Source organism: Xenopus laevis, chromosome 8S, assembly GCF_017654675.1.
Source record: "Xenopus laevis strain J_2021 chromosome 8S, Xenopus_laevis_v10.1, whole genome shotgun sequence".
NCBI lineage: Eukaryota > Metazoa > Chordata > Amphibia > Anura > Pipidae > Xenopus > Xenopus laevis.
The window spans coordinates 12,396,408-12,413,348 of NC_054386.1; the positions used below are offsets into that span (position 1 = coordinate 12,396,408).

Sequence of the window (16,941 nt, forward strand, 5' to 3'; positions counted from 1 at the left end):
GTCTGTTAATTGGCTCATGTGACCTTACATGTGGTTTGTATGTGTGCACAGTGAATCTTACGATCTCAGGGGGCGGCCCTTATTTTTTAAAATGGCAATTTTCTATTTATGATTACCCAATGGCACATACTACTAAAAAAGTATATTTATTATTTTAATGGTTCATTTACATGAAGCAGGGTTTTACATATGAGCTGTTTTACTCAGTATCTTTTAATAGAGACCTACATTGTTCGGGGGGTATAGTTTTCCTTTAAGGCCATTTTAAAAGCACAGAAAAAAACAATTTGCTTCCTACATTTAGTGTTTAAGCCCCACAAACCCCATCTTACACCAGGTAACAGATAGAATGGATTCAGCGCTGTAGTTTTCCAATAACTGGAGCCCCGAACACTGCCTGCTGTTGATTTATACTGTGTTCTGCACATTACATGCTGCTTTATACAGCACTTAGATTGTTGCAGCTATTTTGCAATTGATTCTGAAACATATGAAAGTTCTCAACAGCACAGGTGTGAAACTGGATTAGTTATTGTATTGATTGGTTTCTGGGATAAATATAGAACAGAATCCATGGAGGAAGGACAAGCCTGCTGTTCGGTGAATATAACTACCAGAGTTAAACCATCCAATTTTAGTAGCAAGTCACAAAAGACATTTCTGACACAATGCTACAAAAATCTAATATTTTGAGACCTACCATACTTTCTTAAAGCTAAAGCTTGTGCTGCTACTACACCTGTTACTTCCTTTAGCACTGGTAATCTTTTAGAGCAGGGATCCCCAAACATTTGAACCCGTGAGCAACATTTAGAAGTAAAAGGAGTTGGGGAGCAACACTAGCATGAAAAATGTTCCTGGTGTGCCAAATAAGGGCTGCGAGACATTGGTAGCCCCTATATGGATTGTCAATCTACATTGAGGCTCTGTTTGGCAGTGCACCTGGTTTTTATACAACCAAAACTTGCCTCCAAGCCCAAAATTTAAAAATAAGCTCCAGCTTTGAGGCCACTGGGAGCAACATCCAAGGGGTACTTGGTGGCTTCACCTGTCTTTAGCATAAACATAACAATCTTTTTTTTTACTTGTTTATTAAACACTGCTGTGGAGTAAAATCAAAATCATGTTAATTGTACACTTGTCCCACATGGTTTTTAAAATCAACTTTGGGAGAGAGATGAGAAAGGAGTAAGCAGTTAACATCCCTAGGTCAATTTCATGTAGGGATGCACCGAATCCACTATTTTGGGTTCGGCGAACCCAAGAATCCTTTGCAAAAGATTCGGCTGAATATCGAACCAAATCCTAATTTGCATATGCAAATTAGGGATGGAAAAACATTTTTTACTTCCTATGCAAATAAGGATTTGGATTTGGTTCGGCCAGGCAGAAGGATTTGGCCAAATCCTGCTGAAAAAGACCGAATCCCGAACCAAATCCTAGATTCAGTGCATCCCTAATTTCATGTATAGTAAATGCCTGCTTGTCTTTTTCACTGGGCTCCCTGCCCCAAAGTGAGTGCCCAAAGAAGTACAGAGTAGAGCACAGTCGCCTCCCAAATGCCTATAACAAGCAGTAAGGGCAGGGTTAAGTTTCTCCTGCAAAGAGCATAAGTTCTTTTCTTCATTTGTGGGGTGGGGTTACTTTAAACCGGTTTATTGTGAAAGACAATGTAGTTCTAAACAACTTTGCATTATATTATATAAAAATAAAAAAAAAACATTTTAAATGGTTTATTAGTAGAAGTAATTATTATTGCGAGCAGTAGCTTTCTGGCTACTTATATCATCAGCTACACTACACACTACAGAACCTAAAAAAATGGTTTTCAATTGCATTTACAAATGATAAAGCAACACCATATATGACTCATTATTGCCTACAAAATTATGGTTTTTAATTTAGTAGGTTTTTTAATTTATCTTATATGTCTCCTTTACTGTATGGGCAGATTCGGGGAGATCTAGTCTCCCAGAACTGCCTTCCACCTGCTATGAGAAAACGCTTGCGCCAATGCACTTGCTGCGCTTCGATTTCCGAAGTCGCCTCATATGGAAAGTTCGGTCGACTTCTGAATGCATTGGCGCAGGTGTTTTCTCATTATAGCAGAAGAGGCGATTAGTCGCCAGGCAACTAAATCTCCCCAAATCTGCCCGTGTGCCCCTGCCCTTAAAGTCACTGAGTTTGCCCAGGAGCAGTAACCCATAGCAACCAATAAGAGGTTTTCTTTAAACCAGGTGACTAGTAAATGCCTCCTGCTGTTGCTATGGGCTACTACTACACCCGGGCACACTTAGTGCCTTCTATTCCATACCCCAATAGTATAGTATTGCAACACAACCCTGCACTACATGCCTGGAGCCTTTCCGCTTATCAAGGAGGGGGCTGAGCAATTTTCAGCAGCATTTCATCACTACTTCCCAGCACTGACTGTCAAATACCCTGGCTCCGACATCTCTTCGCTCCGTGCGGAAACAAGACGCGGAAAAACGAGTTCCAGCAGAAATAATGGAGCAGACGTACCTGAATGAGCATGCTGCACGCTTTTAACTAAACACGCTGCTGTCTTCACAAATCAGTCCTGGCGCTGCAATCTACGGCCTCCCGTGTATTATAAGTGAGAGCAGCTTTAGACTGGCAGCAGAGGGCTAGAGGTTGTCGTGTAACAGTGAATGTAGCGGTGTAATCACTAGACATATTCGCGCATCAGGGGCTGCCTGTAGGAGGGGAGGGTCTGATCTTGTGTCGGAACTCTATCACTTGTGTCGCTGTTTCCGGTCGGTGCTACTGGATGTTGCACCCATTGCTATCTGCTGCAGCTGCGAGAGATTGCACCATACAGAGAGAACCGGCAACTACAAGATACACACACGGCGAACAGAGTGAGTTGGTCGTTGATGGTGGGCCGAGTTTCGGGGGCTGGTGAGGGAATGTGTATGTGTATGTGTATGTGAGTGTGAGGGAGTCTGAGGGAATGTGAGGGTGAGGGAGTCTGAGGGAATGTGTATGTGAGTGTGAGGGAATGTGTATGTGAGTGTGAGGGAGTCTGAGGGTGAGGGAATGTGAGTGTGAGGGAATGTGAGTGTGAGGGAATGTGAGTGTGAGGGTGAGGGAATGTGAGGGTGAGGGAATGTGAGGGTGAGGGAGTCTGTGGGAATGGGAATGTGAGGGTGAGGGAGTCTGAGGGTGAGGGAATGTGAGGGTGAGGGAGTCTGAGGGTGAGGGAATGTGAGGGTGAGGGAGTCTGAGGGTGAGGGAATGTGAGGGAGTCTGTGGGAGTCTGAGGGTGAGGGAGTCTGAGGGTGAGGGAGTCTGTGGGAATGTGAGGGTGATGGAGTCTGAGGGTGAGGGAGTCTGAGGGTGAGGGAGTCTGAGGGTGAGGGAGTCTGAGGGTGAGGGAGTCTGAGGGTGAGGGAGTCTGAGGGTGAGGGAATGTGAGGGTGAGGGAGTCTGAGGGTGAGGGAATGTGAGGGAGTCTGTGGGAGTCTGAGGGTGAGGGAATGTGAGGGTGAGGGAATGTGAGGGTGAGGGAGTCTGAGGGTGAGGGAGTCTGAGGGTGAGGGAGTCTGAGGGTGAGGGAGGGTGAGGGAGTCTGAGGGTGAGGGAATGTGAGGGTGAGGGAATGTGAGGGTGAGGGAATGTGAGGGTGAGGGAGTGTGGGGGAATGTGAGTGTGAGGGAGTCTGAGTGTGAAGGAATGTGAAGGTAATGGAGTCTGAAGGAATGTGAGTGTGAATGTGAGGGAGGGTGGGGGAATGTAAGAGTGAGGGAGTACAGGAATGGTAGTTGTGGCCGGGGTGCACACACTGAGCTCACTTAGTAACATATGTCGGCCCCAGGCTGCTGCCCACGGATGAACAAGTGCACAGTGGGGGTGGAGAACTTTTAACACCCAGATGCTTAAGCAGCAAAAATGTGTCTACGTGCCATTTGTTAGCAGTTACCTGTATTTACATAAGTGCAGAGCAATTGGAAGAGCAAATTTATCCTTAAAGGGGAACTACTGCGAAAATATATAAGCTTCAGCACACTGAAACAAGAAGTTTTCTAAATACAATCAATTAAAAATACTGTACCGTTTCTGAAATAATCAAGTTTATCGTCACTATTCCTCTCTCAGCATCTGTTTCTCTTCATTCTGTCTTCATTCTGGAGTTGGGTGTCGGATATTCATTGGCAATATATCTTATAGGGGGGCTCCTTTTGCCTAGAAGATGTAGTAGAGCTCACTCTATTAAACTCACCAGACATCATGTGTCTCTACATGCAGAATTAGTCCAAAAGGCAGTTATTTTGTTAGATTTGGTTTGTACTGGAATCAGTTATTTATCACTTATTCATCTGCAAGGAAAGGAAGCCCCCCTATAAGATATATTAGATCTGTCAATGATTATCTGAAACAATGCAGAATATTTGATTGGATTTTAGAAAGTTGCCTATTTCAGTATGAGGAAGCTTATATTAAATTTTCATTTTCGCGATAGTTCCCCTTTAACATGGCAACAGTAATCAAAGAGAAGCTCATGTAGACTCACCGTCGTCAAGGAGGGCCCAGGTGCTTTCAGTTAGGGGAGTGGCATTTACACCAGTAATGTAGCAACGGGAACTCAGAAACCAAACATCCAGCTGGGTGTGTAATATCAAAAGTAAAAACGTATTTTGTAGAAATCAACAGCCTTATGCTTTTCATGAACAATTAGTCCTAGTCCTGTGTGATCTCATTGACTTTAACATCATGCCATTGCCATCCCTCAACAGTATTGTGCTTACTGTACAGGGGATGAACATGGAAGGATTGTAAAAATGTAATCCATACATTGTGTCTCAATATAAAATAATGTATCTCTGTCATAACTAGAAATGACTGGGCCAACTTCAAGCAGAGCATTGCAAACCCTATTTTATCCCATTAGTCAAGCAGAATGAACTTTAATTACACTGTATAAATTATTTGAATCCTGTTTTCCCTCAGTCTGGGAATTTATAATTATAACAAGCAGGCAGGAGCCATTTTGTGGACACTGTCTTGTATCATCTCAGAATCTTGTTTGTGCACCAGAATGGGGGACCTGATGTCCATCCCCATGTACTGGCTACACAATTATGTGGGGAGAGCAGTGACATCTAGTAAGTGCTGAATGGAAAGTGAAAGTAACTGCCTGCCCGGCCTCTATGCCTAAAGGTGGCCATACACGGGCCGATAAAAGCTGCCGACAGACCGTGTCGGCAGCTTATTGGTCCGTGTATGGGGCCCCCCGATGCGCTTCACAGATCGAGATCTGGCCAAAAGTCGGGCAGATCTCAATCGGATGGGGCGAAAAATCCCATTGGATCGCGGCCGCATCTATTCGTTGATGCGGTCCCGCGTTCCGACCGCCCATTGATATTCGTTAGGGCCCACGATCGGATCAGCCCGATATTGCCCACCTCAAGGTGGGCATATAGGGGAGAGATCCGTCACCAAACGAGCGGATCTCTCAGTGTATGGCCACTTTAAGGCTTAAAAAATCTCAGCTGTCAATCAAATATTTCTAACGAGTTTACAACAGCTATAAATTCTTTAATAAAAAAAAAAAAAGAATTTGGATTTCATGTTTAATTTGAAAATGACTTTTATTAAACAGCTTTTTATGTATAGATGAAAGGTCCCCTTTAAGGCCTACTCCATAATGGATGGGGATCACAGGTTTAAAAGATCGTTGAAATACTGTGGGCAAAGTTATATTGTACATAGACTTTTAAATGAGTTAACATTGGGATCACATCATCGTTTAGCTGCAGATTCTTCTTTACTATAACAATTTTGTCAATATACATATATGAAATATTTAATATATTATAGTCTTTTAGGCTATTTAGACTTCAGTCAACCTTCATCTACTGTATTACATTAAATGTGGTATCTTTACAGCCTTCTGCATAGTTGCAATATGTCCGACAGTGGAACAAGCACATCTGGGTCCCTTCTACCTATGGACTTGTATAACCAAGTAACGGCACAAGGAGACAAAATTCGAGTGCTCAAATCTGAAAAGTCTCCTAAGGTATTTAATTATAGACCTGCATGAATTTATTTGTTTGTTACCACACAATGAGGAAACCATAAACCTTAATTAGTATTTCAGTGAATTCTGAAAGCTGATTTAAAAAAAAACAAAAAAACTTGCAACATGCTTTAGGGAAAGAACAAAATATGTATTGAATGTAGTAATTGTATAGTTGTATTGTATAGTGCACACTATTATAAATGATGTACAAAGAACCTTTTAACATTTTATCCAAAGAGGGAACTTGGCATTAGTGTAAGCTGAACTTCCTTTGTTCTTTATTTTTGAAAAAAAAGGAGGAAGTGTTTGGGCCAAAAACAGGGGAAACATCTTTTATTTGCTCATAAGTGAAAAACCAGGTTGACAACAGTAGGACATGTGCTGGACTAGGCACAAAACTATAGTTTTACCTGCTAAATCTCTTAATTAGGTGCATGTTTGAGATGTAGTTGGTGCTTCTCATTGGCAGTCACTGGGAGGGGGGGCTCAAACCGTGGGCTCAGCTTCCTTATTAGTATAAAAATCTCCCCTTTCCAGCTACTGTTTTTCTTTACAGACTGCACTGGTTTATATGCTGCCATGTAATGTGAATCTGAATTTGTAAAAACGAATCAAGTGCAGCATGAATACTTATTAATTCAGATGTGCATTGCATGATTGTTTACATCAGTGCCAATACATGAGTCATCTTACAGTAAAGGAGCAAATATTGACCCTTTGATTGTCTGACTTTAAAGTTACATTTAAGAATTTATGCTTCCAAAGATGACCATAGATGACCAATAATTTTGTATGATACTCGGTGTGTATGTCAGGAAATGAGCCGATGATATCGGCAGAAGACTTGGCTCATTGATCAGGCTGGCTGGAAATTTATGATCTGGCGCCTTTGAAGTAGGGATGCACAGAATCTACTATTTTGGATTCGGCTGAACCCCCAAATCCTTTGCGAAAGATTCTGCAGAATACCGTTCCGAATCCTAATTTGCATATACATATAGTGAGTGGGAAGGGGAAACCATTTTTTATCCACACAATTTCCCTCCCCGCCTCTAATTTGCATATGCAAATTAGGATTCGGTTTCATCAGGCAGAAGTATTCAGCCGAATCCTGCTGAAACAAATCCTGGATTCGGTGCATCCCTATGTTGAAGGCTACCAAACATCAGCCACTATTCGTGCCGAATCATATCAGATTCAGGTAAGATTCTATTGTTTCTACCTGTATATCTGATGATTCAGCTCTACACGTGTGTATTGAAGACAAGGTCACAGAGTTACATCTATAGCCAACTTAAATATGTGCTGTGCCTGAGAAGAAGAATGAAGTGGGGAGCCACTGGGGAGCAAATTCAGAGCAATCATCAATGCTATAGAGCAGTGGGGGCCTATTTGGGCTTTAGTTGTTATACACTCTTGTGGGAAAATCCTATTTCTTTATTTACTCTGCTATATATTCTGATGTCATCAGGAAGAGATTGATGCAGCTGTGAAGCTTTTATTGGCTCTCAAAGTGGATTATAAGAATGTGACTGGGCAGGATTACAAACCTGGTGTTCCTCCAGCAGATGACATGCCCACTAACCGCAATGGACCATCTACCCCAAATGACGGTGATGATTTTGTTGATCCATGGACTGTACAGACAGGAAGTGCAAAGGGTGTCGATTATGACAAGCTTATTGGTGAGTTACAAATCAATGCTACCTAATGTAAATATTCTGCCAATGTATAATCATTTTAAATCCACAGATTTTTGGACAACGAATAATTAAATTGTTTATGCTCAGTAGGAGGTGCTTTACAAACCGGAACCCCATAGTGTGCATAACCCCGAGCTACCACCCATGCCCACACACACAATCCTTATACCCTGATTTGAATTTTTAGAAAAGCACTGCACCTGTCTATAGCAAAACATAAGCTGCTTAACAATTTGGCACCCACAATTTTTTTGTCCTAATGTTTCGTTGTCCCTTAAAGGAGAAGGAAAGTCATTTTATATATAAAAAAAAAGTTAGGCACCCTCAAGTGATTGTATGTACTTACCTGACACCCCAGGCTGGTGCTCTTATCAGCAGAAAACGACACCTGCCTGGGGTTCTACCAGCGAGCAGCACAATGCAAGCCTCTTCCAGCTTCTTCTTTCAGCTCGTGGCCGCGCATGGGCAGTAGAGCGAAAAGTTAAACTTGAATGAAAAAATCAGCTATTTCGTTCTACTGTGTATGCGTCTGCCCCGGGAACTTTGAAGAGCGAAGAACCCGAAAGAGAATCAGTCCAAGTATAAAACTATGTTCCTTCTCCTTTAAGACTTGGATTGAAATTGTGTTCCGGCATTCTTGATACATAAAGTGGCTTAGCTATAACAGTAGCAGACTCGCATATAGAGTGGGTCCTTGGTTACTGACACATGTAGATCTTTTGAGAAGAACACACCCAATGCTATTCCTATGGAATGTTTCAGCTTACCCAATAAATGTATGATATCCTGATCACCCAAAGGTTGTGGAGGTCAAACGTTAAAGGGGTGGTTCAACTTAAATTTTCCAATGACTTTCTATTTTCTATGTGTGACAGTTTTTCTGATATTGAAGTGTAAAGTGTAATTTTTTACCTTCTGAAGCAGCTCTGGGAGGGGGGTCGCCGACCCTGTAAACTGTTCTAAATGGTTACATTTAGTTGATACATTTCTTATCTTTGTCCATGCTGAGCAGAATCTCTGGGTTTTATTACAGGCAGCTGTTAGAATTGATACAATAGTTGCTGCTGAGAAATGTATGAACTAAATTTTGTAACATTGTAACTGTTTAGAGTCTGCCCCTGAATTACTGAGCTGTCTGACTGCAACACCAGAGACAGGAACATTTAACTTTAAACTTAGATTTTGGAAAAACGGTAAAGAATAAATAATGTAAAGTAATTGAAAACGTCTTTATTTCTGGGGAACAATCTAAAAACAACTGAATTGAAAAAAGTGTTTGGAAGGTGAACAACCCCTTTAATCCTCAGACCACCTGCTCAGAAGCCCTAAGAGAGTTGGCAGTAGAATAAACTGCTACAATCTTTAAATCTTTGTAATTGTATATAAATAATGAAATATTTATTCCACTTTTGTAGTACGGTTTGGGAGCAGTAAGATTGACCAAGCACTCATTGATCGAATAGAAAGAGTCACTGGACAAAAAGCACATCACTTTTTACGCAGAGGAATATTTTTTTCACACAGGTATTTCATTTATTTTATTTTTAAGAAACAAAATTGATATATATTGGCACAAGAACAGTATATAGTTTTGCAGGTCATTTTAAAATGCCAAATGCACATTTGTCCTGACGCTCCACATATGTAATTTAATCTGGAGGTTTTCGCTGGAAAACAGTATGTATATATTCCTGAAAAAAATGTTGGAATTAAGTTAGCAAACAAGAACCAAATCTATTTGTATGGAAAATAAACTGTATTTGCATGTGGGATTGTATACATTTGGTACTTTTACTTCCTTCTTGAACAAAAAATAGCATCTGTTTAATGTCTTTGGAAGGTTTGTAGTTCCAAAGTCTAAAATAGAATAAGGCTAGACATGCTTTATTTTGTATACTAAACATAAGCATGAACTTACTGCACCACAAGCCTAACCAAACAAATGATTTATGCTTTCAAAGTTGGCCAAAGGGGGGTCACCATCTTGTAACTTTGTTATACATCTTTGCCTGACCCTGACCCTGCACATGCTCAGTGTGGTCTGAGCTGCTTAGGGATCGTCATAAACAAAGCTGCTTGAGTTCTGCATGGCTGGGAAGTAAGGCGGGGGCTCCCCCTGCAGTTCATAAGTATGATTGTTTCCCTGCTCAGCAGTTAGGGACCATCTGACAATTCCTATCCACAGCAGTAAATGAAGGGAGAATTTCACTGCATACAGTCAGGTTTCTTATAAAAACGGTACACATTTTTTTCATTAAAGAAAGTAAAAATGGGATTTTTTTTTTGCCTTTCCTTGTCCTTTAAGTACATACAATAAAGCTTATGTGACTGTAACAGACATGTCCTTTATTGCGCTTAGAGATATGCACCAGGTCCTTGATGCTTATGAGAAGAAGAAGCCATTTTACCTGTACACAGGAAGGGGCCCTTCTTCTGAAGCAATGCATGTGGGTCACCTCATTCCATTTATCTTCACAAAGTAAGTGCAGACCTGAAACTTGAGAATGTTACCATTGGTGTATTTTTCCCATTTATTAAAAAATACATGAACAGACATTGTTAATCTTTTTTTCTGAAAATTAAAAATAAACTGTCTTTGGTAGTAATTAAAATTAGGATTGATCGCAAAACAGGAACTCTCACTTCTGTAATAGTACAGTTATTCAGGGATATAGTAATATTCTTACCAGCTAACAAATTAAGACATTACTAATGGTAGTCATTAACTACTTAAAGGAAAACTATACCCCTTAAACAATGTAGGTCTCCATAAAAATATATTGCATAAAACAGCTGGACTGCGCAGAAGGGTAAGTAACAAGTTAGGGGCATTTGCCCAGCGGGACAGGTAGTCCAGGGGGGAGGAGGGAGGGGAAGCAACACAGGGGGGGGGGAGGGTTTTTGAGCCCACTGGGTTTCCTTCTCCTTTAAGGCACTGTGAATAAGGGATTTAGGCCACATGGTTAAATCCCTGGGGGTTGTACAATGGCTTCTGCCCCAAATCATTGGGCAGAAATTTGAGATTACACTAGCAGGTCATTAAATCAATTAAATCATATTCCTGATCAAGAACAATATATGGTATGCATGTTACATTAAGATGTATTTTGTACCTGTTTCTATATACCAGTCAAAAAAGATTTTTAGGAAAGTGTCCCGCAAACAACTGTATTTCAAAGCTGTCTCTTTATACCAGTGTGGTATACTTTTGCACTTACAGATCTTTCTATTTAGTCCTCATATTTTTTTCACCCTTAAAAGTGTGTTGTTTTATTCTGATACATTTGATATGCATTTTACTACAATTGATTTCATGTTCTTTTGAATCCCTTCCCTTATAAGGTGGCTGCAGGAAGTGTTCAATGTCCCCTTGGTTGTACAGTTAACTGATGATGAGAAATATCTGTGGAAGGATCTCACATTGGAAAAGGCTTACCAATATGCAACAGAAAATGCCAAGGATATTATCGCATGTGGCTTTGATGTAAATAAAACATTCATCTTTTCTGATCTTGAATACATGGGGTAAGCACTTTGCAAAACATATGGATAATTGGAGACTATTATGTTTATATCAACTTGCTGGTATTGGTGAATGCTTGCTCTTTGTCTGAGAAAACCCAGGGTTTTTTGTGTACTATAGTTTCATTTTATTGGACTTGCACTTATTATTATTTAGCCAGAGAGGCAGTGACTGATTTGGCATGGCTGAAAGGTGAGCAATTATATCTTTACCGCTTCTTGGAGCAAATTATTGAAGGGAAAATCAATGCATTTTTCTAATCACAATATCAAAAGCAAAATGCTGCAAAGGAAAAAGGAACTTACAGTGTCACATGTCACTACTTTGCAGCCGTAAAACAATGCAACTAATGTTGGGGTTAATATTTTTTGTTTTTAGGAAGAGTTCAGGGTTCTACCAAAATGTGGTAAAGGTCCAAAAACATGTAACCTTCAATCAAGTGAAAGGAATATTTGGCTTTACAGACAGTGACTGCATTGGTAAGAATACATTTTAATCCTTTTGAATAGTATGGTGCACCATGGCTTTGTAATTCACTCTTGGGTGCCTAAACGATGATTCTTAGACTAAAATACTGAACTTGTGTGAACTCCAGACTCCTTTCTTTGTTTACATTGGCAGTAACTTGTGTGTGTGAATTACTTTGGTAAGTACCTTACCGTATATGGGTAATATGTTTATTTTACCAACTTTATTGCTTATAGGGAAGATCAGCTTTCCAGCTATACAAGCTGCTCCATCTTTCAGCAGTTCCTTCCCAGAAATATTCAAGGGTAGAAAGGACATTCAGTGCCTCATTCCTTGTGCCATCGACCAGGTAATAAAAAATGTTTTTCAGTGGAAGTATAAAAGTACTTCTATCAAATGTAAAATTGCTGCCTTACTAAAAGTAAACTCTTTAATTGTTAGGGATGCACCAAATCCACTATTTTGGATTGGGCCGAATCCTTTGTGAATGATTCAGCCGAATACAGAACCAAATCCTAATTTGCATATGCAAATTAGGGGTGGGAAGGAGAAAATTTTTGACTTCCTTGTTTTGTAACAAAAAGTCACACAATTTCCCTCCCTGCCCCTAATTTGCATATGCAAATTAGGATTCAGTTCGGCCAAATCCTGCTGAAAAGGCAGAATCCCGAACCAAATCCTGGATTCGTTGCATCCCTATTTTACTGAGTGGCAGAAAAGTGAGAATCATCATCATTAAAGTTAAAAAAAAAATATCAATGGAGAAAGGTTTGCAAAACGATTATTGACTTCACTGGTGCCCTAGAACATATTTTTGAGGAGCCATAGGAATAACTTTCCTTTTAAGTCCTGGGTTATGATCTTCATATTCCATTTTGGGCAAGTGTGTGTGTGTGTATGTATGTATGTATGTATGTATAACTTTATTTGTACAGTGCATAAAAGTACAAAAAAAATATATATATATATATATATATATATATATATATATATATATATATATATATATATATATATATATATATATATATATATATATATATGAGACTAATCACATAATAAATATATACAGAATCATAGGACAAAGAGCTATGTGGTAAGAGACGTAGTGGGAAGGAGGTCCCTGCCCCGTAGAGCTTACAGTCTTAAGTGGATGGGAGGCTTATATACAGGCACAAATTGGAGATGAAAAAGTGCACAAGGTAAGGCATAGTCAGTAGGGACAGGACTAGGCTAATGTTCTAGTGCTCCAAAAGGTAGGCTCTTAGTTTTTTTTCTTTAGGAGATTAAGAGAGGTTTCCTTACGGAGGAATTCAGGGATTTCTAAGCAAGATAGAAGGGTTTGAGATGAGAGGTGGCAGTGGATGTGGATGGTGTGAAGAGAAGGTGACTGAGAAGCGCGGAGTAGACGACCAGTAACATATAGTGAGACGAGGAGCAGAGGAGTGAGGGGCTTTGAATGTTAATAGAAGGTTTCTATATGCTATCCTTTGCTTAACAGGCAGCCACACTAAGGATTTTAGTTGGGGTTGAACAGGTTCCCTTTTAGGAGAGAGCAGAAGGATCCTGGTAGCAGAGTTTAAGATTGATTGGAGAGGAGAGAGATGGGAGTCAGGAAGACCAGTTAGGAGGAGATTGCAATAGTCTAAACGGGATAAGATAAGGCATGGGTTAGTGTTTTGGCTGTTGTGTTGTGGTTAAGTATCCTGCCCTTGGTCTGTAACACAGGGAAAAAGTAATTAGCACCAATCATGCATCTTTAAGGAAAGTGTCACTTATATGTTCTACCAATATTTTGCAAAGACACACAGATTTCTGCCCTTACTGGATATGTGGATATCAGGGGAGAGGGAGTTGATGCAGACTGAGTGAGCGCAGTATATGGTCAATACCTGAATTAAGTAGAGTGTCTGTAAATCAGCCTAGAAATGTCTGGTTGCTTTTTAAATATAACCATGTTATTTGTTTTACCCCTAAATAACATTGACCTTTTATCTGTTATAGGATCCATATTTCCGCATGACTAGAGATGTTGCTCCTCGGATTAATTATCCTAAACCTGCATTAATGCACTCGACATTTTTCCCAGCACTTCAGGGAGCACAGACAAAGATGAGCGCCAGTGATCCAAACTCTTCTATATTCCTTACAGACACCGCAAAGCAAATTAAAAGCAAGGTACCACTTTCTAAATGTCCAATAGTGTGTGTGTGTGTGTGTGTACATCTCTCTAGCAGAGGCGAGTTCATATCTCTTCCTTCATTGACTATCCATATATTTGCCTCTTACCAAAGTCATACTTTTTAATACTAGATCAACAAGCATGCTTTCTCTGGGGGAAAGGACACTATTGAAGAACACCGGCAATTTGGAGGCAACTGGGAAGTTGATGTCTCTTATATGTACTTGACGTTCTTCCTTGAAGATGATGAAAGGCTTGAACAAATAAAACAGGTAAGGTATTTCCCTGCTTGAATGTTGCAATACAAATCTTCTTGTTACAATATACTGTAACCCCCTTAAATTGAATAGTGGTACAGTGAGCAGAAAAGTAAAAGTACAGCAAATAAAAGTAGGAATGCACCGAATCCAGGATTCGGTTCGGGATACGGCCAGGATTCGGGCTTTTTCAGCAGGATTCGGCCGAATCCTTGTGCCTGGCCGAATCCGAATCTTAATTTGCATATGTAAATTAGGGGCGGGTACGGAAATCATGTGATTTTGTCACAAAAGAAGTTTTTTCCACTTTTTCCTTTCCTGCCCCTAATTTGCATATGCAAATTAGGATTCGGTACGGTATTCGGCCGAATCTTTCACCAAGGATTCTTCCAAATCCCAAACAGTGGATTCGGTGAATCCCTACTTTAAAGTAAAACTGGTGTGTTTCCTTCAGAAAGACTACTATAGTTTATATCCGTGATCCCCAACCAGTAGCTCACGAGCAACATTTTTCTCACCAACCCCTTGGATGTTGCTTCCAGTGGCCTCAAAGCAGGTGCTTTTTTTTTGAGTTCTAGGCTTGGTTTTTGGTTGTATAAAACCAGATGTACTGCCAAAGAGAGCCTCAATGTATGTTGACAATCCACATAGGGGCTACTAAATGGCCAATCACAGCCCTTATGTGGCACCATAGGAACATTTTTCATGCTAGTGTTGCTCCCTAACTCCTTTTACTGGTTTATATAAACAAGGTGCTGTGTAACCGTGGGGGTATATTTACACCTCTAATAGCGGGCCAGTTACTGGAGTTGGAATAGTTGGGTTTTTATTCATGCACTACTTTAGTATAGCCACATGCTTATATACTTATATACTTCATATCTCAGCCCTTTATGCTAGATTTTGGCACCATGCTGGGATCTTGTTCAAAATGTATGCAATTCTGTGCCTTATTAGAGGGTATCCCAGTATTATGGATAAACAGCCAACTCTATTACTATGTATTAAAAAGATTTTGGTTGGTTTTCTAGGATTATTCAAGTGGTGCCCTGCTAACAGGAGATCTTAAGAAAATCCTGACAGAAACCCTGCAGCCAATGATATCAGCGCACCAGGAAAGAAGGAAGCACATTACAGAAGAAACGGTCAAACAGTTTATGATGCCAAGAAAGCTGGCGTTTGATTTTTAGAACTGTTTTAAAAGAAATGATTCTGCAATCCAACATTGTACTGTACAAATGCACCAAATTCAGGATTGGGTTCGGGATTTGGCCAGGATTCGGACGAATCCTTCTGCCTGGCCAAACAGAACCCTAATTTGCATATGCAAATTATGATTCGGTTCGGTATTCACCCTTTTTCAGCAGGATTCAGATTCGGCCAAATCCATCTGCCTGGCCAAACCGAATGCTAATTTGCATATGCAAATTAGGGGTGGAGAGGAAAATCCTGTGACTTTTTGTCACAAAACAAGGAAGTATTTTTTCCCCTTCCCACCCCTAATTTGCATATGCAATTCAGGGATCGGTATTCGGCCGAATCTGTCGCGAAAGTTTGGCCGAAACCAAAACAGTGGATTCGGTGCATCCCTAGTACAAATAATTATCAACCAAATAAGATCGTATTTGCACCTCCCGCTTAGTTTGGAATATGTGTCAAATTGACATATTTAAGACAAGTTATGTGGATTTGTTGATCTTGGTTTGACACTCCCAGGGGACTTAACGTGAAACTTCTCCAAGGTATCCAATGCCGCCTTCATAATTCGTATTTATAATTTTACACCTGTGCTATTAAACCATTCTAACTTGTGCTAACCAACCTAATAAAATAAATATGATTGCACTACTTTCTTATTTAGTGATTTTAACAGCAAACTACTAATCGAGTCAATTGTACATGGAAATTGTAACTATATTTTCCTCACGTCCCCAAGGCAGCACTTACAAATTAAACATCTCTTCCCACAAGTAGGAGAAACACCACCCAGTTTTTGACCTCCCCGTATATAATGCAACCTCCCCTCCTCACTAGAAAGTTTTTTTTCCTACCTGCAGGTCAGGAGCACATTGCCCTGTTTGTTGAAATGTGCTGCATTCGAAAGTGATACTGACACTAAAAAACGACTTTTTAAAATATGAATGTACATTAAGGGGCAGATTTATCAAAGGTCGAAGTGAAAATTTTAATTTTGAGCTAATTTATGTGTATTTTGACAGGGAATAGTCCAAATTCGATTTGAATTTGAAGAAAATTCAAATATCGAAATGTATCATGCTTTAAAGATTCAACTTCGACCATTCACCATCTAAAACCTGCCGAATTGCTGTTGTAGCCTATGGGGGACCTCCTTGATCCTATTAGGAGTCAATTGGTGGACTTTGAAAAATCAAAGTTTTGGAAAAACTTTTAATCGGATTCGATCGAATGTGCTGTTCAATTCGTACGATTCGATCGAAAACGACCTATTCGTCCAAAAAAAAAAAAACGTAGGTATTTTAATAAATTTCGAATTCAATCAAAAACTGACTTATTCGATCAAGAACTGACCTATTCGGCCATCCAAAAAAAAACAATTTTGATAGATTTAGATGGGTCTTTTTTTAATTTGAATTTCAAAGTTATGGGAGTTAAAAAAAAAAACCATGTCGGTTTTTATGATGTGTTTTTTTTTTTTTAGTGGTAATATTGGTGTGTAGGTGCATCTCAGAAAATCCTTTATCCAAAGATAACTGTCCCAAGGCTTTTTTTCATAAAAAATA

At 39.9% G+C, this 16,941-nt stretch overlaps 1 protein-coding gene across 1 annotated transcript; it reads left to right on the forward strand.

The window, feature by feature from the left end:
- The first annotated feature begins 2,844 nt into the window (after positions 1–2,844).
- Positions 2,845–16,024, forward strand: wars1.S (tryptophanyl-tRNA synthetase 1 S homeolog). Its single transcript, NM_001087064.2, is given in 11 exon segments — positions 2,845–2,882; positions 5,911–6,043; positions 7,518–7,731; positions 9,165–9,273; positions 10,109–10,228; positions 11,092–11,274; positions 11,651–11,751; positions 11,977–12,089; positions 13,745–13,918; positions 14,054–14,194; positions 15,211–16,024. Coding segments are annotated over 10 exon segments (1,428 nt in total). The 5' UTR covers positions 2,845–2,882; positions 5,911–5,929; the 3' UTR covers positions 15,370–16,024.
- The last annotated feature ends 917 nt before the right edge of the window (positions 16,025–16,941 follow it).